The sequence below is a fragment of the Ornithodoros turicata genome, chromosome 1 (genome assembly GCF_037126465.1).
Source record: "Ornithodoros turicata isolate Travis chromosome 1, ASM3712646v1, whole genome shotgun sequence".
Lineage (NCBI taxonomy): Eukaryota > Metazoa > Arthropoda > Arachnida > Ixodida > Argasidae > Ornithodoros > Ornithodoros turicata.
This window is the reverse complement of record NC_088201.1, coordinates 34,739,415-34,763,731: the sequence shown is the minus strand read 5'-3', so window position 1 is coordinate 34,763,731 and position 24,317 is coordinate 34,739,415. Positions and strand designations below refer to the sequence as shown.

The 24,317-nt window shown below is 41.4% G+C and overlaps 1 protein-coding gene across 1 annotated transcript; it reads left to right on the top strand.

Annotated features, from left to right (window-relative positions):
- Positions 1–50: 50 nt before the first annotated feature.
- On the top strand, positions 51–23,378 carry LOC135377957 (palmitoyltransferase ZDHHC1-like). The gene is made up of 12 exons (XM_064610741.1): positions 51–462; positions 1,838–2,023; positions 2,577–2,752; positions 3,498–3,599; positions 8,820–8,935; positions 9,013–9,060; positions 9,366–9,494; positions 10,687–10,799; positions 10,985–11,076; positions 11,184–11,310; positions 14,468–14,632; positions 17,982–23,378. Exons 1-11 carry the CDS (start codon positions 406–408, stop codon positions 14,594–14,596), a joined length of 1,275 nt encoding a protein of 424 aa, XP_064466811.1. The 5' UTR covers positions 51–405; the 3' UTR covers positions 14,597–14,632; positions 17,982–23,378.
- Positions 23,379–24,317: the final 939 nt, after the last annotated feature.

The following is a 24,317-nucleotide window of genomic DNA, read 5'->3' as shown; positions in this document are numbered from 1 at the left end:
TTTGCAGTAGTAGGCACCCTATGCAGTAGCGGATGATAGCGCCACCACAAGTGCGTTTTGCGACTTTTGCTTTCGCGAGTTAAATTCGAGCACTTAGTAGACTTAGAACCTACTGAACGTTGAGCTATGTAGCTGTCAAATACGTTAGTGCACGTTGACGCATTTTGCTTTATTGTGTAACTATGGGCTACCTTCCTACCAGTGCAGTGCAATGCGAAAGACACCGCTGAGTTGCCTACGCGAAGCACAACTTTGAAGCATTGCAGGTGTTCGAAGAACAATATGACCTGTCATGTAGGGCGCACGCGGGCTATGTGGGCAGATTTGCCTGACCCAGTAATAATGTAATGTCCACAACACAGGAATCTGCTTTGCGAATCATCCACCTTACGAAACCGTAGCACAATGACTAGTGAAGTTGCAGCGCTACCCTGGTACTGTAACCTGTGGATCTTGTGTCAGGTAGGCATGAGTCGACCTATTTGTTTTGTTAATTCAAGGGATACTAATTTTGGTCATTGCTACGTCTACAAACTGGTTAGCAGCTTGAATAATCGCGTGCGCTTTTTGTAGCGAACTGTGCTACATATACAGCGGTGAACAATATGCGTATCTGTGCAGTTGCAAGAGGGAAGGGGGTACAACATGATACTGAATATTAGAACAAATACGAGTGCAGATCGAAGTGAAGGAGGGGAAAGTGTGTTATAAGATTGTTTGGCGACATAGAACACTGCCTTAGATAACCCTCAATGAGCCGTAATTGTGCATTTTGGAGGAGAGAATTTCTGTGACACTTGTTTATCCAGGCAGCATTGTCTGCATCTGTGCTTTTATTTCTGAAAATTACATAAGTGCTATGACAACAAAATCACATGCAGGGTATCTGATGCTGCCTGCAAACACATAAAATGCGGTTCATGTTACTGCTACTGAATTGCTTAGTGGCATCAATGGTAAGCAATTGTACCGTAGGCTTTCTTGCATCGATAGGCATTTTTGTCGCCATCCAACACATGGGAGAGGCTGCCAAGGCTGGTGTTTGTCACTGTGCCCTGCAAAGCTAACTACAAAGAAAGTTATTTCGGGTAATTTTGAAAGTTAGCTGTATCATGAAATATTTGACACTCGTGTTACCAGCTCTCTTGTCTCCGGCATTGTCTCCTAATATCATTTAGAATGTGCACATATCATGACCATGAATGGAGATCTCATGTATTCATACTTTTGAAATGTATCTGTTAGACACAAGACATTTGTGTTGACAGTGAGGGTGTCAGTGTTCAATATCAAGGCATCGTGAAACGTGTTCATGTTTTGTTGTGCAGAATAAGAGTTAGCTTCATTGGCGTAGCCAGAGGGGGAGGGGTTGGGGGGTTCAAACCTTTCCGAAACCATACCAGTGGTAGTGCATTGGGGAGAGGGAAGCGAGGGTGAAATCCTCCTCTCCATGTAAAGTCCCCATAGAACCCCTCCCAAAAAATATTTTTCTGGCTATGCTACTGGTTAGCTTGTTTCTTTTCCTCGTTTGTGGTCACCTGTGCATCTTTTAGTGTAAACCATGCTGTGGAGCACATATCCTACTCTGTTTTCTGTTATGCAGCACTTTGACAGAAATAGCTGGGAGAGGTAAACCTCTGGGTTGTGCTTATTGCACTGCTGAATATAGTACTACCTATAACCTGAGATCATTGCAACTTTTACAGCTTGTGTTTATTTGTGAACATTACTCAGCAATACAACAAGTTTAAAACGAATATTACATTGCTACTGGTATTAATGATTGCACAACAGTATTCCCCTTACCTGAAGTTATTTTGGGTCTTTAACATTGCAGACTTTAGTGGAATGTGGCTCAAAGACACCCAGAGGGAACCTGTGGAGCCGAAAGAATGGCTGGTCTCTACCGCTAAACCCTCTCCAGCTGCTAGCATGGTTTTTTCTTACCTATTTTTTGGTGTTTTACTTCGCCGTTCTTGTCCCCCACTGTCCACCTGGAGCGTGGCAAATCACCTTATATGTCGTATCCTTATCGTGGTTTGTACAGAGAGTTGTATTTTACCAGCTTTTATGCAGTAATATTGCTGACGCTTCATTCACATACTAATGTGTACATTCATTTGTTGACTGTTCTTTCCTGTAATATAGTCTATGCTTTTACCCTCTTCCGAGCTGTGTTTTGCAACCTGCCCTTATTTTGTGTAGTAGATTTTGTCCATTTGATCCTATCATATATTGTGAAATGTTGCTGGCCTCAATTTCCAAGTCCTGTGACATTTTTCTCCTTCCTATGTGTCCAAGTGTCTGTTGTAACATCAGATCTTTGTTTTGTTTCACCTCTTGTCTATTTCTGTTTTTATATTATAACATTGTTTGTGTCGTGTCATTTTTTGTGTTGTATGGTATTGTACTGTATCACATCAGCAATGTGATGATGTGGGCAGCAATACTATGGCCCTTGTGGCCGTTCTTGGGCAGCAGTAAGACATGATTATTATTTATTTATTATTATTATTATTATAAGTGCTCTAATATTTTCTGAAAGAATGTCAATCTTTCTTTAACACAAGTTTCAGCTGAATACCATTCTCGCTACTGTGCACATAGCCTCCCATATCTGCAGTACCAGCATCGATCCAGCAGACCGCAACGTTCTTAACAAAAACATCAAAGGCCCTCTACCTGTCTTTGACCGTAGCAAGCATGCTCATGTGATTGAAAACCAGTTCTGTTACATATGTGAAGTCAAAGTGTAAGCATTTCTATTATCCGTACTTTCACAGTTGCATTTACTTATAAGCACTCTTCATCATAATTTTCACATGTCTTCAAGCATTTTGAGTTCATGAGAGAGCGATTCCTGCTCATTGATGTGAATAAACTGCTGCGCTCACTGCTTCTGAATGATCCTGCTTGCATGGCTTTACTCTGATAATTGCCAGTCTATCAGAAAGTAACAAAGGGTGTAAGTTACTCGTAGCAGACTTGTCAGGGGGGTGGTAGGTACAATGCAGTGTACTGAGCCGGTGCGAGTTCTGTGTGGAAACGGCCGGTACGACAAATGAAACATGACACATGTTGCACTGAAAGGGCTTCTTTAACATGCACACTTGAGCCATTGTAGCTTTTTCTGCCCTACAACGACCAGCAGAATTCACTATTAGTGGGGTGTGTATGAGAGCAGGCTCATGGAGCTGAGGAGTGGTTTGAAGTAATGAAAATGCATTTTAAAAACCCCAAGCTTTTGTGACTCTTGTATATGTTGGAGCATTTCCTTTACCACTGGGAAGCGTTGCATCCTTTGCTGCTACTTTTCTTTTCTTTTCTGAGTACCTATCCATGCATATTCAATGTTTTGCCATAAGTTTGAATTGCTAGATTGGTGTGAAAAAAAACATAAAAAATAAAAAGCAGAATATCAAGGCATCCTTCGCCTATAGGTTGGAGATATTTTCTTGCCACAGTGCATAATCGACATCTGTACTCTTTTGTTTCAGTGGCTGCAAAGCAAAACACTGCAGTAGCTGCAATAAATGTGTAGCGACATTTGACCATCACTGCAAATGGCTGAACAACTGTGTTGGTGGAAAAAATTACAGGTATTACACAAATAGAACTGTTAATTAAGTTGAACAGAAAAATAGATGTGTATTTTATGCATGTGTGGTAGATACCGCTTTAATTAGCTAACAATGTATGCAACTGGTAGCATAAACTTTAGGCAGATGCAACTGTCCAACTCTTTTGCACAGTTGACACTTTTTGAATACAGTGTGTTACACGCTGCATGTGATCAGCATTGTTGATATGCTCACACAATCTGGCAGATTGTATGTGCATGTCAATGAGCTCCTCATGTTGAAAAACTACTGTTGAAACATTATTTTTCAACTACCTTCAAATTATGTGACATGTCTATGTTATGTATCTGTGTATGATAAGACTTGCCCATAGGGACTGTAGGTCATCTTCCAACAGCTTCCCACCAAGCTTAACCACTATTGCCCATCTTTTAATAGTTGCGTAGGAAGGTGCAGATTGCCTTATACATATTTTATCTGTTTGTGAATACTGGTAGGTGTTGTTCCTCCCTTAGTCAAGAATCCAATCACAGCAGGATGTTTGGTGCCTCAGACATTTCCACCTTGCAATGCTCAGTACAGTGTGACTCAAAGTCATATGAGAGCCGATTGCTGTGTGACCCGTATTTATGACATGGAAGGATGATGCAGCGCATGTGTGACATTTCATACAGTCATTGCATTGCATCATACCTAGGCTTAGGACTTTTTGAATGCCTCTATGTAGACCTTTTTCGTTAAAGTACTGCTTTTATGCTCTTTCTTGGAAGAAAAGATGCACTAGAGCACTGCACGGGCCCGGGCTCACCCAAAAGCCCGAGCCCGGCCCACAGGCCGGGCCGGGCTTGGCGGTTTTTAGGCGGGCCTGGGCCAGACTCGGGCTTCAGCCACCGGGGCCGGGTACGGGCTTGACAATGCCAGACATGGTCAGGCATGTACGCGAACACATTTCACTTCACGAGACTGGACAGCTGAATTTTCACGTTACTTTTTTCCCCCATGGGGTATGGGATATCAGGTATTCTCATCTGAGAACTATCACTTTTTTACAGGTGATCATGCTTATTTCGTGAATGGGTCTGGATTTCACGCGTGCACTAGCACACATTTGGGGACGATTAGTGTGGGATCCTGCACGAGCGTCAGTTAGGTTAGGTGTTGGGACATATTTCGTTCTCGTGAGGGTCTGGCACGAGGGTCAGTGAGGTTAAGTGTTCTGACATATTTCGTTTTTATGAGAGTCCGGCAAGAGGGTCGGTTAGGTTAGGTGTTCTGACATATATTTCGTTCGCTTGAGAGTTCAAGAAAGAGGAACTAACACCGGAGCATGTGCAATAGAGCGGCGATCAGTCTCTCTTGAACAACAATGTACATACGCCTACGTGCCACTGCGCGCTGCGTTCCCAAGCAAGCAACCACCGAGCACAGAGCGGCTTGCCGGCAGAGAAACACAGCTGCTGCTGCGTTCGAGTGTACCTCCTGACTCTCCACCAATTAGCTGCGTCGTTTTCCTTGCTGTGTTGTGCTCTTTAGTAAATCTAAATACGCCTCCGAACCTCGAGAACAAATAGAGCAGAGGCGGGCTTGGACCGGGCCTGAGCATGGAAACAGTCGGGTACGGGCTGGGCCCGGGCCGGTGGAGTCGGTCTTGGGCCGGGCCCGGGCTGGAAATATATAGATGACGTCGGGCCGGGTATGGGCCGTAGCAGCCGGGCATGGACCAGGCACGGGCCTGAGAATTAGGCCCGTGCAGTGCTCTAAGATGCACTGAATGTATTCCAATATTGAAAGAATTGTGCAGGTAGACAAAATCTCAGAAGCAGGCAATACAAGCACTGTAGTAACTGAGGCTTTATCAGCACAGAATTTACAAGCAAGGATTCCAGGCTGGGAATCAATTTGTGAAACAGCTGCGATGTTAGGCAAAGAAAACCAAGAAACAACACAGATGCACGTGTCTGGCGACACAACTGACAAATGATGCACTTGAGTCATTTGTGTTGTCTTTGTGTTTCTGTGTGCCCGTACTAAGGCTTTTATTAGTGTGATGCAGTTCTTTCTCCCCTAGGGACCATGGGGTAAACTAGGAGTAAGTGCATCAACTTCATAATGAGGATTTCAAATAGGATACAGAATAGGATCGTAACATTCTGCTGGTTGATTGTATTTCAGCAATTTGTATCAGAAGGGGATTGATTTTGTACCCTAGTATGAGCTGTGAATGAGACATCCACATTTTTGTGCACCCTACTTCTGCACAAATCAACACATTCAGCACCATGTTGAGGAGAACACCTTGTTCCCATGTGTAATGCTGCTGGTGAACAAAATGCTTAGGACAGTAGCCACATCTGCTTACGATGTTCAATGGGAAACATTCAAGCATGCCTCACATTTGTTGAAACAATTTTCTTGCAATATGAACCAGAGACTCGAACCGAACCCAAACCCGAACCGAAAACCGTTATTAACTGTTATTTTTGACTGAACCGGAACTGAACCGAATCGAAACAGTCGACGCCATCTTGGAGCTGAACCGAAACAAAACTGGTAAAAAAATACCGGTTTCCGGTTCAAATAACGGTTCACACGGAATTAAGTGCGAAACTTTGGATGTTGTGTATGAACACAAAAACTATTTTTCGTATTTTTTCTTCATTTATTAGCTTCGTAGACATCCTCTTGCTTGCCGAAAAAGTCGTGCCCTGCAACAATGATTTGGATCTTCTTTAGTCACGAAACAGCAACAGATAGTAACTTAAAACTTTCAGGGCTACTAACGTCTAAGACATACACGTGAATATACAGGGTGTCCCAGAAAACGTGTAATTGAATTATAATTAAAAAAACTATGCCCCATAGAATCATGCGGTCAACAGCATTTGTTCTGACTAGGCTTTTTCCATCTCCTGATGTGCATATCATGTAACCTAAGTTTAATTATGTAAATTTTTGCGAACTGTATTTTGGGTAAAAAAGTGACCTTTACTTGGCAAATTTCCGAGTTCACTTCGCAAAACGTTACATAATTAAGCTTAGGTTACATGACATGCACATCAGGTGGTGGCAGAAACCTAGTAGGAACAAATGCCGTCGACCACATGATTCTGGGTGGCGTAGTTTTCTAATTATAATTCAATGACACGTTTTCTGGGACACCCTGCATATAAGAATTAGGGATCAACAGGACATTAGGGACTGTTTTGGGACGCAGTCAATAAGTGACATATATTATAATAATATACTAATCAGAGTCAGCTATACACAGGGTGTCCACCCTAGCAGCAGAAATGATCGTTGGTACATAGAACCGTCAATGGGAAACTGACACTCTCCTATGAAGTTTGTGTCAGAAACAGGCGCTGCATTTCAAGATCAGTCCGTTTGTAACACAAACCTGTCAGTTTTTCTTCGACAGCGCTATGTCTTCGATATCATGTCTACCGTTATCGCAGGCATCCTGTATATAAATGCGAATACGCGGACCAATCGAAGTATATGTCGTCGGCTGCGACCTTCGGTCTCTCAAATATTCTCTCCTTCGTTTTTCTTTTTCTTCTTCTGTTCTCTTGTACGTAATGCATTGCGAAAGCAAACTACCTGAGCTCAGCTCTAGCACGTATTCGTGTGTACAACGCTGCAGCATAATTCCCAACGTGTACGCGTGTGAACTTGCATAAGCCCCTTATACGCTAGCCACACTGCAACTTAATGAAACGGAATGCCGGTAAGTTAATCTCCTCACCAACCATCATCTTGCGTGGCGTCGCTCTCTCCTGGCTTGTTGAAAACAGGGCGTGTTGAAAAAACTGTGTCATTCGCGACGGTGGTTGGTCAGGAGGTGAAGTTACTGTCATTCCGTTTAATGCATTAAGTTTGTCGCGTGCCTAGGGTACTAGAAAGTAAAGCACCGGCCACACTCATGCTTGTCAGAATGAAAATAACGTGCCAAGTTGGCTTTCTTTGTGGATTTAAAATAAAAAGCAAAAACGACCATACTGACACAGTATCTAAAAATCGCCAATGGGTCGAAAATGAGTTGAACTCTCTGTTTGCACTTGCTTTTTCTTTGTCCCACAGACACTTCACGCTAACGCCGAGCATGGCGGCGGTCAGTGCTGACACAATAACGTGCCCTTTACACATAAAGTCCCCGAGCTCACGATCGCACCATTCCAATACAACTACATACCACGAAGCGTCGTTATCTGATTAACGTGTATTCGCGATTCTGACTGGTAACGAATAATTTCAATGACTTAGGCCAAGGTAGCAGGCTTGGTTTACTGTTATTCCTGGTGAGATTCTGCAAACAACCCGGTGGGTGAGTTAACCCCCGCTCCCTGAGCTACGTGCGGGGAAAGTCAGCCCAAACCAGTAATTCATGGCTATGCTCCTCTTGTAACCGCTACTAATCTTGTCTTTCATGTCGCACAAACTCTTTCAAAATCCTAAACGACCACTGACGCCTTCCTGTCCACTTCAAGCACTGTAACACACACACGGAAGCTTGTTTTAACCTGCTTGTTGTGCTTCATTCGCACCCGTCGCCCCTGAACCGGTTCGGGAACCGAACCGTTTGGAAAGAACCAGTTTGAACCATTATAATTGCCTTCTGGAGCTGAACCGGAACCGAACCCTTATCGCCGAACCTAAACCCGAACTGGACCGTTAAATGTTTCGGTTCGACTCTCTGATATGAACACCTTATTTTCTTACGAAAGCAGTAAATGTGTTCAGAAGTTGTATAAAATTACCTTTGTGTTGCATGTGGATCTAATGCGATTCCATTGTGTAAAGTCACAGTAACTCATGGCTTTTCTGTAGCCGTTTCAGAAGTTACATGAATGTGCCAGCCTCATTCATTTTATGAAATTGTAAAGACTTGTGTGCTGTGCTGATTTAGTGGAACAAAAATGACACCTATTACTTTTTGGTTAGCATTTTGATTATGCAATTCAGATATTTGTGTATTTCAGAGCTTAATTTGACAAGTAAGTAAAAGTAATTAGTGGTTGTTAGGGGTGAAAATTTAAGCTTCTTCTAAACTGTATTGCAAGGCTCGTGGCACACATCTCTAGTCGTCCTCTTGTTAGTGGCTCTTTTTTTTAAAACTCTGACTGTTCGTGTCGGAAGTTACAATTTTTGCTATTGTTTGTTATTATATAGCAATATTACTACATATTACTGTTTGCAACTACGGGTATGTTTCAGTAGCACACAACTCTTTTTTTTTAGGTACTTCGCTGTATGCATTGCCACTGCCCTAGCTGCCTCATTGTTGATATTTTGTGTTTCGGTAGCACTTATTGTGGCTTACCTCGTAAAAGACAGCTGGCTCCACCTGTCGGTTTGTAAGTACAGTTTCCCAAATGTAAAAGTTTAATCCAGTGTAAGTTCAGGGTTTATGTATGTACTTATTGTCTTCTAGTGGAAAACAACTCTACCGTTGCCTATCCAGGAAATGTGCCATTGAAAGGTACAATTCTTGTTTTTCATGACTTAGGAGTTTGTCACAGCTTTGTCCATGAAAGCTGAACAAAGTATTGTCACAGCAATACTTGGAATACCTGGAAATGAAATTGATCTCTGTACCACCTTTGTTCTGTATCGTATCACATGGTCATTTTGGTTTTTTTGTTATTTTTGGAGTTTCTATACCAAACCCTGATTTCCTCTGTATGCATAACCCTTATTTGGAAGGGAAGAAAAAAAAAAGATGCAAAACTGTGGAGAAATATATCTGGACTTTGTCAGAACTACTACTGTGCTCTTGCGTTTCAGACCCGATGTTTGCAGTGATAGTGCCAGTTGATGCTGTTGTTTGGCTGGCTGCCGTGGTAGTATGTGCTGTGCTGTCATTCTTCGCAATCGGTCTACTCAGCCACCTCTCCGGTTTCCACCTGTTTCTTGGTGAGCATGAAGCATCTCACAGAATAAATTGTGTTCAAGCCTATAGTACATTTCATTCCTGGTACAATGCCATTTAATTCATTTCATTTATGTGAGGTTGATGTTTTCCTGGTAAATACCAATCCCCAAATATAGCACTCTAAACCAGTTATTGTTTTGAAGGGTTCTGGTCAGTAGAAGAGACATGCCCCTCATTTGACTTTGTTGTCAGTAGGTGGGGCTAGAAATTGATTTAGAGTAGGGTGCCTGAACACTAGCTCCCTCTCAGTAGAGTTGAGTTACCCTTTGTAGAAGTGAACGCCGCCATGCCACCATCATGAAGCCCGCAGTCACCATGCCTGCTTGCTGTGTTCGGCTTTCATTGACTTCTTCAAGCCGCCTCTGCTGTTTATTTACTCAGTTCAAAAGTGGACTGTTCAGTGCAGAGCGCAGCTATAGATAGTGGATATCACAGCAGACGACACGGTTGTCTTCACCCTATACAGAGTGAACCAGCATTCAGACACCCTAATCTAGAGCAAAGTGATTGTCAGTTTGCCAGACATTATGTAATTCTCTTCCATCATTCTTGTCATGCAAATAATGATAATGCCAGGCTAGAGATGTTCGCTGCACTTCATAATACATATCTGTGGTACAGAGAGTCAAGGTAATGATGAATGGAGGTTTATGTGAATATAAAAAAAGCGCAGACTGTAGTAGACTGTGCTTGTAAGGTGTACTAGTGGTATGCCTTGCAACTTTTCCTCAGGCACATGTGTTTTGTATATCTGGCATTCAGCTGCTGTGGCTAAGTGGAGAGACCTGACACATAGATTAAATGTGAGCAGCAGAATTTAGGGTCACATCAGTTTGACATTATTGGTTAGGATGGATGGATTGGCTGCACAACCTTCACCCTTGGCATTAACGTTTGATTGCCTGATAGGTTATCCCTGCAAACGGAGATTAAATTGTATGACAGTGCTGGTTGCAATATTATCAATCATAAACAGTTATGTGCTGGATTTCAAAGTAGTTATAATTTATGCATCTTCATGTTCGTTGTTATATGGTAAGTCCTGTGATAATGTCTTTTTTCTTCTTCTTCTTTTTGTTGTTGTTGTTGTTGGTTTAGCAGTAAGGTGTTAGTACATGCTTTCATTATTGTGCAGTATATAATTGTTATTCAAAATGTGGAAACATTTTGCAGCTTTCCGAGGGCTGTCTACTTATGATTACATTGTTCAGAAGCGAGATTCATCATATCATATGGCTGCCACTGACAAAACTAAAGATTTGTTCTTGCACTGGTGCAAGTCGAAGGTATGGATACAGTTTGCAAGGAAGAGCGTTAACTGAGGAAGGGGAGGGGAACTTCTCTCTGTCTGTGAATCTTTAAATCTATGGAAAAACGTTGACCACAATTTATTTGCGGCTTTTCCGATTTGATAATACCGCCCAGGAATTTCATCTCAGGAGACAGTAATGTGGCCATTTTATCCTTTTAGGCCAACCAAATTTCACCTGCTCAGCCTGAGAACCAAAGCACGAAGTGCAGAAAGGACAGCACAGTGGGACGGAACAACAAAGCTACTGGAAGGCATGAATTTTAGTTTCGTTATTGCTTCATTGCAAATTCTGGACTTATTTTGTAAAGAAACAGTGTGTGCTGCAGCTTGTTTTAATTGCTGGATTTCTTTTATCCAGAGATGTATTCAGAGATGGCACACAAATGGATGAAAAAAGTGCCTCACTTTGTGCTGGAGATGTTTACGTTGGCAGCCCTACTCGCCAGCATATTATCTTGAGAGAAATTCAGCGATCACACTTGAAGGTACATTTCTGTCTAGTCATGATCAGAATGGGTATTTGAAGCTAAACACAAAAAGCTTCATGAAATGCCGGCTTTGTGGCTGTCTTCTTGTGCACAGTGAGGGCAAAGTATGGCATATAAACAGGGTTCACAAAACGTTTTTTAAATGATATCAGTGTTAGGTTATGCCAGTTGTTTCATGAATATCCCCCAGCTGAATAATTCAGAAACACTTGACGCCATGGAAAAACTTCCTCTTTGGTAAACATCTTTGAGGCATCGGCCAAAAACTGACCAGTGAGTGACTCATTTGCATATGCTCATCAGTTCGATAAAATTCCAAATTTTTACTTCGGATGCTTTCAGCACTTGTACCGTAATGATCGGGACCTTCATAAAAAAAAAATTAGAATGAGAATATTCAGAAAAAAAAGAACGCATCAACACTTGGTGATTTAGTCTAGCTCGTCCGATATTATGATCAAATTGCTCCTTCCCATCAACTCACCCATTGAAGTATACATGCAAACAAGACATCGATATAACAATCGTTGTGAATATGTTTGCTTGCATATAGCGATCAGAGTTCTCCCAATGGCTGGTAAAACGCATGAAAATCGACAAGCAAGGTTCAATTTTTTCATGGAAAACAAATTAAGGAGGCATTTGCAAGACACTTAGCCTCCGTGAGCATTAAAGTGAGAACACTGTGCGTTTATCCGCGCATAAGTGATGGGGATTAGATGGCTTGCGACTTCGAAGGTGTTGGCGACAAGTAGAGGACGTTGCTCCCTCTCCACATCGTTCTCTTGCCCTCAAGTTTTCTTCTGGCTTGTTGCGTGATACAATGGCGTCTGCGCTTCTGGGACAAGTTTTGATGAGGAAAGGCACATGGCTGGACTCGAAGTTGCACGTGCTTGACGGATTTTGTACTGGTGCGAAAAACCTTGTTGTGAAGTACCGTGCCTTTCAAAATATGAGTTGGCAGACAGTTGCGCCTCGCCACCCAAACACACATCAACGAATTACCCATGGATGAGGCGCGTTCTAGTGGGCAGTGCAGTTCCGATTGTGAGAATGATGATGACTATGGCACTGGATGACGAGCAGTGGACAAAGTCGTTGATCTCAAAAGGTGCGGAGCCTCACGTGGTATTGGCAATTATGTTGTCCTTGGAAAAGCTTTCAACACAAAGCTTTCAACACAAAGCTGTGTCAATTTAGATCTAGATAAAACGCTTTTGCGCTCTCAACAAACATGCATGTTCAGCAGTGTTCTACTTGTACCGTTCTACTTCGTTGATCCCAACCGGCAATTTCGCGAAAGCTCGTATACAGGGTGTCCCATCGAAAAAGGGCCAGGGGCTAAAGAAAAAACGGGGTGCTCTACACAAATGGAACCAACTGTACGTACTTGCAGTTGTTTGGTCTATCTAAAAATATTTTTTCATCCTTCCTTGTCAATTACTTAGTGGTAATTAATTTTCAAACTTTTTAATTATAAAAGCTACGAAGTTGTTCCAATGAGAACATCTGATCTCTTCGGTCACCTGATACCAAAGCTGTTTCCAGAACAAAAATCCGTTCGATAGATTGTTTGCAACAAATTCATGAAGGAACACCATTTTTTCTTTATTTTGTTCATTGCGCATCTCTAGAGACGCGTCTTTCCTTCACCCCCAATACGAGAGGATGAAAGAGCACACTATCGCCTCTTGCGTCCTGGAAAAAGATTAAAAGAAAACAGAAAATGCAACCCAAGATAAGGGCAGTTGCCACAGAGTCACCCGATACATTTGTTTTTGTATTGTTTCCGCAAGTTAAAGCTCATCTTCGACGCATGAGGCGGCACTGTGCTAATTCATTCTCTCACACTGGGGATGAAGGAAAGACGCGTCTTCGAAGGTGCGGAATGAACAAAATAAAGAAAAAAAAGGTGTTCCTTCACGAATTTTTAGCGGACTATCTATTGAACAGATTTTTGTTCTGAAAACGGCTTTGGTATCAGGTGACCGAAGAGATCAGATGTTCTCATTGGAACAACAGTTAATTAAGACATTTCCTCAGGAGTCTGCTAATGCCCTCCTAGGGAGTGCCCTTCAGCATATGCTATATTGGAATTGATTTCATCTCGGAAAAAGTGATAGAAATATTTCTAAAAAAATATGTTCACATTTAGCTGGGACACCCTGTATAACGATAACTCTGATATAACGATCAGATTTCGTGTTCCCGTCAATATCGTCATGAACGGGCTAGACTGTAATTGGTTTTGGTTGACATATTTCTTGCGTGGAGTAGTGCAGTAGTGTGCACTTTCACTCAGCTGTCTGACTCTCAATTGCGTGTTCATCCATCTGGTTACTCATGGTCGGCAAAGCAAGTAAGCCTCACTGTTAAGGGGATCAAAACCATTCCTGTTGTCTACACAGCCAACAAAAAAGCGTGGATGATGGCAGATATTTTTTTGAATTGGGTGGCGATATTGGCATTCGTGATTGCATTATGTTTAACATCGCAAATGATATCTTTGTACCTCGTCGAGTTTGAATTAACAGGATTGCACTCTACTGTTATACGAGGGCCACGGTGACATGTATCAAAATGTAATTCACAGCTCTACAATAGCGGACCATATGTTGCAAGTTTCAGTACACAGAATTCACAGGTGAAACAATACCAAGAGTAACTGTAAAACAGTTGAAGTAAAATTTTACAATAACAAATACAATTTGCATTTTTTTCCCAGCTGCTACCATTGCACTAGGTAGCATATCTTGTGGTGGATTTGTTTAAATCTGCAATGTGCTTCCTGATTCTGGCAATGTTACCTTAGCTTGGTACATTTCCAAATTCTATTTAAGAAGTTAAATTTTGTTGATTGAGTTTGGGTTGGGTTAAGGTTGATTCCTTGTACTGTACAGTCAACCCCATTTCTGGAAGACAAATAAGGAAAAAATATCGCCCATTGACTGGCTTGTATGACGAGGGCAGTTTTTCATGCCCAATGGTAAAAAAAAAAAAACTCAACCTATAGTCTGGTTTATACAGTGGTTTCATTCTTCAGAGTTGCTGAAGCTTGCTGTTGTACCTGTTATCGATTATTGCATTATAGATACTCTTTGGGGTTGCTCTAATGCCTCTACATGTAGAGTGATTGTGTGACTAATTTATGCAGGCAAGCCAGGAAGGACTGGGGACAAAACCAACTCAAGTATTGGACTGCGGAAACCGTTCACCTACTGTGCAGATAGCCCAGCCAGGTAGTGAGTGCAGCCACAGTCAGAGCGAACATGTAGGGCTCTGAGCGCATGCACCACACTGCACTGTTGTTGCTTTAGAGGTCAGCTCACTGCTCACTCCTTGGTCTTGCTGCTATTGCTGATTTACTTGTGAACTTGCTTTGTAGTAATGTCAGCAATGATAAAAAAACAATAAGCTGTCTTTATTTGTTATTGCAAATTGTATTAAATTTATTGTTAGATAAACCCATTAGTGCCTTCAGTCATGGTGACAGTAACATTAATTATAACTTGGTATAATTTTTTTGTCATATTTTGCCAAAACAGGGTAAAATTCTGCCTGCCGTAACCTAGCAGTACTCTAGCAATGCAATCCCCAGATGTGGCTTGCACCTGCGCTTGTACACTCCCCATTCTTTTGCCCTGACCACCAGCTTGTGGGAAAGAGGAATATTTCAAAATGAGCAAAATAACTACAAAACTACAGGTCTTTTGAAACCCTTACTGAGGGAAAGCAATGTCCATTTCACATCTATTCGATATCTGTGGAAGACTGAAAATGCACTGTAGTAAAATATAAGAGAAACTGATAAAACTTGCTCCAGCCTGCTGCGCTTAAGCTTGCTTATATTGTCTGTTTTTTGTGTGCCCCATGCTCACATGCTTATTAATGTATTATATGTATGTAATATATTTAGTAGTCTTACGTGAAACTTTGCTTCCTTTCTTGCCTGCAGACGACATGACTTTTCTTACTTAATTTGCAGTACCTGGTGTTCTGGACAATACAAATGGAACACTTTTGTAGTGCACATTTCACTACTGTTCAGCCAACTGTTTTTACAGTAGAGCTTGTACTTGTGCAATTTCAACCTATTGTTTGGGAAAACTACGAGCACTGAAATAATTTCTACCTAAGGAGTCTATACATAATTGTTTCGTACTTTTTTCAAGGCTTTAAACGATAGTATATCACGTTTCATGTGCCCTGGTGGTACAGCACTGTGTTTCGAGATGCTGCATAGGTGGTCAGGGCTAAAGAGACGAGCATGCCCCATACACAGTCCAACACGATTGCCCACAAAAGCTTGTCACTGCCCCGAAACCGAAACCCCCCCCCTCTTGTCTCCCCCTGTTGCTAAACAGCACATCTTCCTTTGTGCTTCTTTGAGGTATATTTTCATAGTGCATTTATGCATGAATAGTTCAGATATTTAAATTTTATTTGTATATATTTCTACCTTTTCCTTTTTACAACTTGTGGCCAGATCTTTATCGATAACTTATCTGACTGATTTGAATGATTAGGCTGGTGTCAGTTTCGTTGATTTCTGAAAGAATGAAACTCTGAAACCCTCTGAAAGACTTTGAAGAAGCAAGGAAATGGGTGAACCTGCATAAATATAATTCGAATAAATATATGTATTACATTATAATATGTAAGTGCAAATAAATATATTACTTGCGGACATAAGTAACATTAGTAACCTAGTAGTAACACACAACAAAGCTTTGTTTCGTATTTCGTGTAGCCCATGCTCAAGCTTGTTTCATCATTAATTTGGCACTTTTTGCAGTTTCACAGAGAAAAGTACCTCAAAAATTAAACTTTTTTTTACATACCTCACGGTCGTTTAACCTTTCACCAGAGCACCTGTGGCTTTCACTTGAAGGAACAGTCGCATCTGTTCCAGTCGATTTCAAAACTGCAGTGTCATTTTATTCCTCATAGACCACTGAGCACGGTATCCCATGAAAATCCCACGCGAGAGACTGGCGTAGTTTGACTGTTGTTATTTGATGCAATACATGACAAGAGCAGATGCCGATGAAGATGAAGTTGAAAGTATGCCAGAATTCCCTCTCAGGAAAAATGAGAAAACGTCACTCTAATACCCCTGTCAGACGGCATGCTCGAAGGACTTCAGGGAATTTTCATTTGCAAAAAATGACCTCTGACAGCCGTGTCAGACGACAGCTCAAAGGACCTTTCTAAGAAATGACCAACGCGAAAGGAGGCCCCCAACGACATTTGAGGAGCAGAAAGGAGCAATCTCGACAACAGTGTTATGCCATTGTACCCTCGCTACCTTCGCAGCTGAATGTAGGAAAACCTATAAAATACGGATAATGGAGTGAAACTGCGTAAACGTATTTAGATCCTATTTAGAGAAGTGCATATGGCTTCTGCATCTTGATTTGTGGTGCACAGACCAACTTCAAATTTTCACAGCAGACAGGGAAAACGAAACCGGAAAAGGGAGCCGGTGAGGGCAGTCAGTTGAGGAGCACTCCTTTCCCGCCTGTCTGGCAGGCGCCCCGAACAAAGGTCATTTGAGAGGCCGAAGGCCATTTCTCGCAATTGACATTTCAAATGCTGTCTGATTAGGAGAACCAAAGAGGGCGTGACCTTGAGAAAAGGAATGCTGCAGCCAGCATCCAGCATCTCCGGTGTACTAGCTGCGGTTTATCTGATGGTGTGGCCTACGTGTGGAAAATATTCCTGCAAGTTCAGAAACAGCTGTCCTGTGGCCTGTAAAAGTGAAATTAGAGTATTTATGTTGTGCTTTGTCCATAGTATATCTCTTCTAATTACTAATTATTTTAATTCTAATTATTCTTTTCACTGTCCTGTATATTCAAAAACTTATCTCTTTGTCTTAAGTGAGACCAAGTCATCAGCTGCATCTGATAAGGGCATTAACCTTAGTTGCACAGCTGTGATGTGCAACGGTGTGATATTTTCCGGTTTCTGGTGAGCGGTCATGTCTTGAGTATCAGAATATCACTTTCCTTCGAGCATATTTTCCTTAGGCGCATGTTTTGCAGGCTGCGATTTAGTTTCATTATCATTTACAAAAATAGCTACAGCAGCAGATGTTCTTTCTTCAAAAGGCCTACTATCTGCATGTGTCTGCTTGTGTCCAGCCCTTTTGTAGGGAGAATGGAATGTCCTTGATGGGAGTCCTCTTGAATTGATAGTAGTTGTGGGAAAGCAGATGCTTGAGGGCTGTACACATTAATAAAGCTACATGTTGCAAGTCTGTGCTGTGTGCGTGTATGCTTGTCCACTTAATTTTTGTGTCTGTCCATTTTTAAAGACTGCAGTGGAGTTTTTACCACTTTTATAATTGTGGCAAATGTTTTCTGTGGTTCATGTGGTTTATGGGCAGTGTCTATGGAGTTCCTGCCACAAAGACGTGTCATCCCTCTGAGGCCATGCTCCCTATACCACCAAATCTAAATACATAGTTCGAATGTTCCGAGACTAGGGGGATCCAAATGCCTCACCTGTACCCATAATGCAACCTGACACTGGTGGGATCTCTGGGTTACCATGCTAAACAGAGTGATAGTTTATCATTGCTCAGTGTCGCATCATTTTGATAATTTTTTTCTTCTAAATTCAGTGGAAGTAGTACACCGGCTTTTATTTGTCTCTTCATCTAGATGAGAAAGGCAGGGCACAAGAGTTGGACACCCCAGTTTCCAGTTCTGCATCTGAGCTTCATGGAGTGCCAACAGGCATATCACACTTGTCCCATTCAGTGTCGCAAACGTTTTTGCATACATATGAAGGTGAAATTCCAGCAGATGAGTCTTCAGAGAGTACAATACCTGCTCTTGGAGGCAGCTTAAGCAACTTACTGTTTCCAAATGAACCGCCTCTTGCAAAGCCCAGTGACTGGTTGCGTGAAAGGCGAGTAGGAGGGTCCCTCGATTTAGGTTCCTTGCCTCGCTCAACAGGGCTCTTACCACCCATCCAGCGGTTGGAAGTAGACGTTTGTACAGCCATTAATGATGCCATGCTCAAGCATGTTGCCACTGGCCAATGTGATCAAGGAATATTTGCTTCTGCTGCTTCAATGGAAAGTGCAAAGGGCACTTGTTGGGCAGTGAAAACTTTTGCTTCCAGGAAATGATGCTTTTGCTTTGGAATACTAGCGCTACTTAGATCTGAATTAGTGACAGAAGTGGTTCCAAGGCTTTACAGTGACACTTGTTCGATGTGTAACATTTCCTGTCATGTACAACATGAATAAGTCTTTCCGGTTTCCAAGCTGTTTTTTTAAGTGTAACCAACTGGAAAGTTAACAGAAGCAATTTATGGAAGAAGTAATTTAGTTTGCTGTTGTACAGGAATTGTTTTGTATGGTTTGAACACACGGGTATGAAGAACCTGCATGCCATATACATAGAGCCTGAAGTTTTCGGGAAATATTTTTTTCTAAATTTGGGGAGTAAAAATAGGGTAAATAAACGTATGCCCTAAATTCATGCAAATTCGGGTGAAAAGACTTCCAGTACGCTAAATTCAGGAAGAAATTGGGCTCAGTTACTCAAACTAACAGAACTGTTTCGGTACAAATGGGGATGTAACTGTGTTTGCTGCCATACAAGTTAGTATGCATTCATACAGACGTCTCAGTGAGGGCAATTTGCTGGGTAAAAATCGGGTTTCACCCTAAAGAGGCAATCTTCAATTCGGGGTGTAAATTCGGGGAAGCATCGGGTTAAACCCTAAACCTTCAGGCTCTACGATGTACAGTGGCTTGTAAAACTTTCCAGCCACATGAGGGCCGCACTGTTTCTTTCAGCCATTGACAATGAAAGACTGCTTTACATTTAATTGGACTGCAGCCTGCTAACTAAACAAATACCTGTTCACACATTTTTCCAAAATATGACCAGGTTTATATACAAAAACTTGGGGAAACAAGAAAGAATGCCCAAAATAATCTTGGCCACTCACTTTGTTAAACCTCTAGAAGAACCTGTAGCCTCAAACATCTAGAAGAAATGGCTAATTTCTAACATCTACTTGTGCTTCTTCGATGAATGCAGCTGTTTATTGCCATTCCTTTCGCAGCTATTCTGCCCTGAGAGTGTCGTGGCATTGCCTCGAACAATCGACCAATGCATTCACTGAATATCTAGACCCTCTCATCTTGCAAATGTCTAATTCCGGCTTGTTTTTACGCAATGGAGGCTTCCACATTGCTCAAGTTTCTCTTGTATGTGTTTGTTTGGGTGAAGGTCTGGTGATCTAGTGGGCCAGCGAGCCACTCTTTGACAAGATGAGAAACGCGGTTAGGTTCATTGTCATGCTGGAAGATACATTCTTTTGAGCATTTCCTCTTCTGCATACTGCAATAGATTGTCAAGAATTGCTTTGTACATGAGCCCATTCCTTTTCCCAGTAATTTAGGCCAATGGGCAGAACCCTTGTGCCTCAAAAATACCTCAGACTAGGACACCACCTCCTCGGTGCTTTACTGTTGGAAACTGGTATGGCACCAACTAGAAGTCAAGCATACTGCCCGTCGTCATTTAAGAACAAGTTGAACTTAGACTTGTCTGAAATGCAACCTTCCCACAATTATTGGGTGTCCTGTTGTGTTCCTGTGTGAATTCCAAAGATCTTCTTCACAGCCCCAACTGGTTTCCTTGCCATGATTCTGTCCTCTTGGATTTTTCTTGGCCTGCTGCTTCATATCCTGTCTTCAACACCAACTCCAGCTTGAAGTTTAGCAGTTATATCATTCTCTGTTGATTTTCCTACATTTAATAATGATTTAATGTTTCATGCCCTTCCTTCTTCGATAACCTTTGCATGTAATGGAATGGTTGTGTATGGAGCCATGTTTCCAATGTGAGACTTGCAGAACATGCACACTCAACCAGGACGCAGCGTGAAATTATTGGCCTGGCCCTAGTGACGGCAAGCTTCCCTAAACTGCACGAAAGATGCGTGGCTGGATACTTTTTAACTGTGGTTTTTGAACTTTCATAGATAAAAATGATTGTTCTCACAAAAAATGCCTTTTTTTGGTACATATTTAATGAACTGGGTTTTCCAAGTTCAAAAGTAAAATGGCCTTTTGTTGCAGGTAGCTGGAATCAATAATGCAAAATCCCCACCTGGCTGGAAACTTTTGCATGTCACCGTATACCTAATGAGTAGTCATGAAGTTCTTATTAGAGACAATTTATTTTATTTTGATATCACTGTATTCCAATAATCTCTCTCTCTTTCCCTCTCTCTTACTGTATTCCATGGTGTCATTTTAAGTTTCCTTTGGATTTTTACCTTGTAAATGAGCAAGCAGTATTGTTCTATGTTGAAAATCTAGTTTTGCCATACCTATGGACAGTGGTGGGTCATCAGTAAAAGTATTGGGTATGTGGGGGTCAGGTGGCACAAGGCAGCTTAGATGGGTTCTTGCAAAATAGGCATGATTTGAAGAGTTAATGTGTTTTAAATAAAGAACAATAAATAAACGTCACAAGCCCTTCACTTTACGAAAGAAAAGGATAAGTATCTTACATGTGCTACCTAATGAGTTGCATCTCTGTGTCTTGTGTTTTGATGCCTTCTTTTTCTCCTGTTTGTCCCGACACTACAAATTTGCACATAACATCATGCTCTTGCTTTTTTTCTCTCTCTCTCTCTCTCTAATATTTGAGGAAAATACCTGCCGAAAAGGGTGGAAAGTGGGTGTACACATTAGTGTATACACCCGTTTAAGCAATATGAAAGGAAAAGCAGTTTTCACACATGCTGTTCCCAAGAATGAAGTGCAATAACCTATTCATACCTCTATGAGGACTGTACCCAGCACCCATGGAGCCATGAGCTACCACTGTCTGTAGAGCCCAAACCTTGAAAGGAATTTAGTATCCTTCCTCGACAACCTTTGGATATACCTTAATATCTTAATAATATAAGCTTATGCCCTGAGGGTACCAAAATAAATAAATAAATAAATACCTGTACTTTAAGTCAGTGGTTGTCAACTTCACTGGCATGGATGAAATGTTTGTTACCAGCCAGTGTCTCTGTTGGAATTAGAATCTCCCCACCAGCTCTTTCATGAGCAAATCATGGTATAATTTGCAAATTGTGACTTTCATGAGTAGTGAACTTGGTCTGCAAAGATATGCTGAGTGCTTTGTGTTTCGGAAAAAAACATGGCACGCAGCAAAATTTTCTGCCTGATATGTATGATGTTAACGTGGCAAACCCAAGCCTGGAGCCACACTGGTGTCTAGTCAGTGCAGCTATGTACTACGTTGCTCTTTACTGCACACTACTGTGAAATTATTCTTTAATATGGTTTACTAATTGAAAATTTTTGTGTTGTCTATAACAGCTAACAATGATCCAAGGTGGGAAAAGCAGGCTATGTAAAAATGACATGTCAACAGTACTCTCCGTGCTGTCTTGGAACTCTTATGTATAATACCGATATCACTGCTTCAAAGGTGAAGTGCATGCCAAGAGGCTGATAAAACATGGTTTGGTTTAGTGCTGCATTTAGTTGTGGAGTAGGCATAACAAAGGCTGATTGGCCACATCTGCAATGAGATGTCACTTTAGATTTTGTTCTTTCCAATCAGTGGAGATTTGTGGGGCAGTATTCTGGATCGATCAGATGTGTGCAACTTAGGCAAAAAAATAGCTTGTCAGAAGCTGTGGCTCATAGTTGTGACAGGAAAGGAGCCTTGCAGTTGCATGGACAAAAATTCACGTAGGTCTGGTTGAGAACCACTGATTTAAGTTGTCATATGTTTGAAAAAAGTATAAGTGAAACAGCCATATGAAATATAAAGTTGATTTGTACTGGTTTTCCTTCTTTTAAGAAGGTCAAAATTTGGACAATTTTTCACAACACATCCTGTGTATTCAAGCTTTCACATTAGAGCTCCCAGCTCTTCATTAATCTTGCAGTAATATTTAGTGTTCTATTGAGAATCCTCCTCCTGGTACACTGCCAAGTGCTCTTGTTTTCCTTGACCTGCTGTTGCATTTGTGATAAATGTGAATGTTTATTTGCATGTATCTGAAATGGTGACAAGAGGGACTCCGCATGCTGAGATGTCTCACTTGCTCATATTACTGTTTTTATTAATTACATTTCTATTTATTTACTTAAAGACTGCTGTATTTGGTAGCAAACAGCTGCATGTCTAAGGCCCAGTTTCAGCAACGTTGGTTAACTTTGAACCGGGATCAAGGGTTGCTAAAATTTGAAGTTAACACAATTCTTTTTTGCAAACTTTAGTTGGTAACATGATGAATGTTTCAGTGACAATAACTCCCTTTAGTGAAGCAGAGTTAAGCATTGAATTCAAGTTAAGGGACCGTTCATCTCGGTTCAAATGTTAATTGGTGTTGGTGAAACCGGGCCTAAGTGTGATATTTTTATTGACAAGTTTATGAAGGAACTTCATCTGAACTTTTTTACTTTGAGCTTTATGTTTACAAATACAAATGTTTGTTAGGGAGTATTTATATTCCAAAAGATGTGTTCATCTTCATCTAGACTAGAGTTCAGTGCAGTTAAATGCAGCTGTAATTACAGTTACAGTTATAATACAATACAGTTGGTGATACAATATAACTGAGGTAAAGTTGTTTGTTAGCAGCATGAGAACTTCATAAGAGTTCAAAACATGTAAAACATGTTGTGTATGTTGTGAGAGAATTGCATAGGCATATTTATGAGAACCATTGCAAAGAATCTGCTGAAGATTGTTAAAGTGGAACTCTACTTAAAATTCCAGCAATCCTTCCTCTTTGCAAAGTTGTGTTTATTGTGCTGCCGATGTTTAGAATTTTCAAGTGGACTTCCCTGAGAAGGGCAAAATTACTATGTAAACAAAACACAATGTTGAAACTGTAACCTGGCCCATCACATGACCACTTTTCCACCAGAGTTGTGACCTCAGCAGAGCACACAGGAGTATCCCGTTGTAACACTCACCTGAGGTTTTACATTGTGAGGCAACTGTTCTCGTGTGACAACACAATAGTTGGTTCATAGATAAATTCTGTCCACCTCAGCCGCGAAAGTCTCTGTACATGGCACTTCATAGTTAACGTACCTTTTGAGGAACAGTGCATCTCAGCAATTTGTACCATACCATCAAACTGTTGGTGTACTCGGCAGGGCAGTGTTGGTGTACACTTGGAACTAGTGATTCCAATGTTGGAATCACTAAGACCAACTAACCCAGTCAGGTCAGTTGTTTCATTTAGGGAGCCCATATATACTTCAAATGAAAAATTCCTTCTAAGATCGTCCAGTGGTTGTCCACTTTCATATGAAGTGTATTGAGCCTTTCCCATGACATTAAAGAATAAGCGGTGTTCCACTTTAAGGTCTCAGATAATGTTGTTATAGATGTCTGTTTGCTTATAGTTAGATTCATCTGCTTGTAAGCCTTCATGCATGTTGTTGAGAGAAGGACATTTTTGAATCTGGTCGTCTGCACTTGCTCAAATTTTAAAGCATATTTTGCTATTGCTAGTGTACTTGTGAAGAGCTTTTAGCACCAAGAGGATTGAGGTGCCCATAGTCAGCCTTATAGGGTGGAGTAGTGATCTCTTCTTGGTTGTGAGGATGCCAATGTCACCTCTGGATAACAAAATAGTGATCCTGTACATTGCATGTATCATTTACATGGTAGTGTCTGTGCATACAAATGGTATAATGTGAATGTGAAATGCGTTAGCTATTGTATTTCAAGGATATGTTGAAATGGTGTCGTGACAGTAAATCTACGTTTTGTTGTAGCTGATAGTAGTTTTGATCCAGTCAAAAATGCCTTGCAGAAACTTGGATAGGACTGGCCATATGCCCCTTGACCATATATTTGTGTACCCTTTGATACTGTTGAAGTGTGAGGTGCAGTGATAGTGACGAGGAGTGGTTTGAGCAGGGCCTGGTGCCCCATAGAAATTTAAGCCGTCTTCGATGATTCTCACAGCCAAATGTCTAG

Excerpts from the sequence above, each read along its gene's own strand:
- LOC135377957 (XM_064610741.1), top strand. The coding sequence starts at position 406 with ATGACTAGTGAAGTTGCAGCGCTACCCTGGTACTGTAACCTGTGGATC. Across the intron at positions 9,495-10,686 it reads CGGTTTCCACCTGTTTCTTG|CTTTCCGAGGGCTGTCTACT; the intron begins GTGAGCATGAAG and ends AACATTTTGCAG. Across the intron at positions 11,311-14,467 it reads TTCAGCGATCACACTTGAAG|GCAAGCCAGGAAGGACTGGG; the intron begins GTACATTTCTGT and ends TAATTTATGCAG.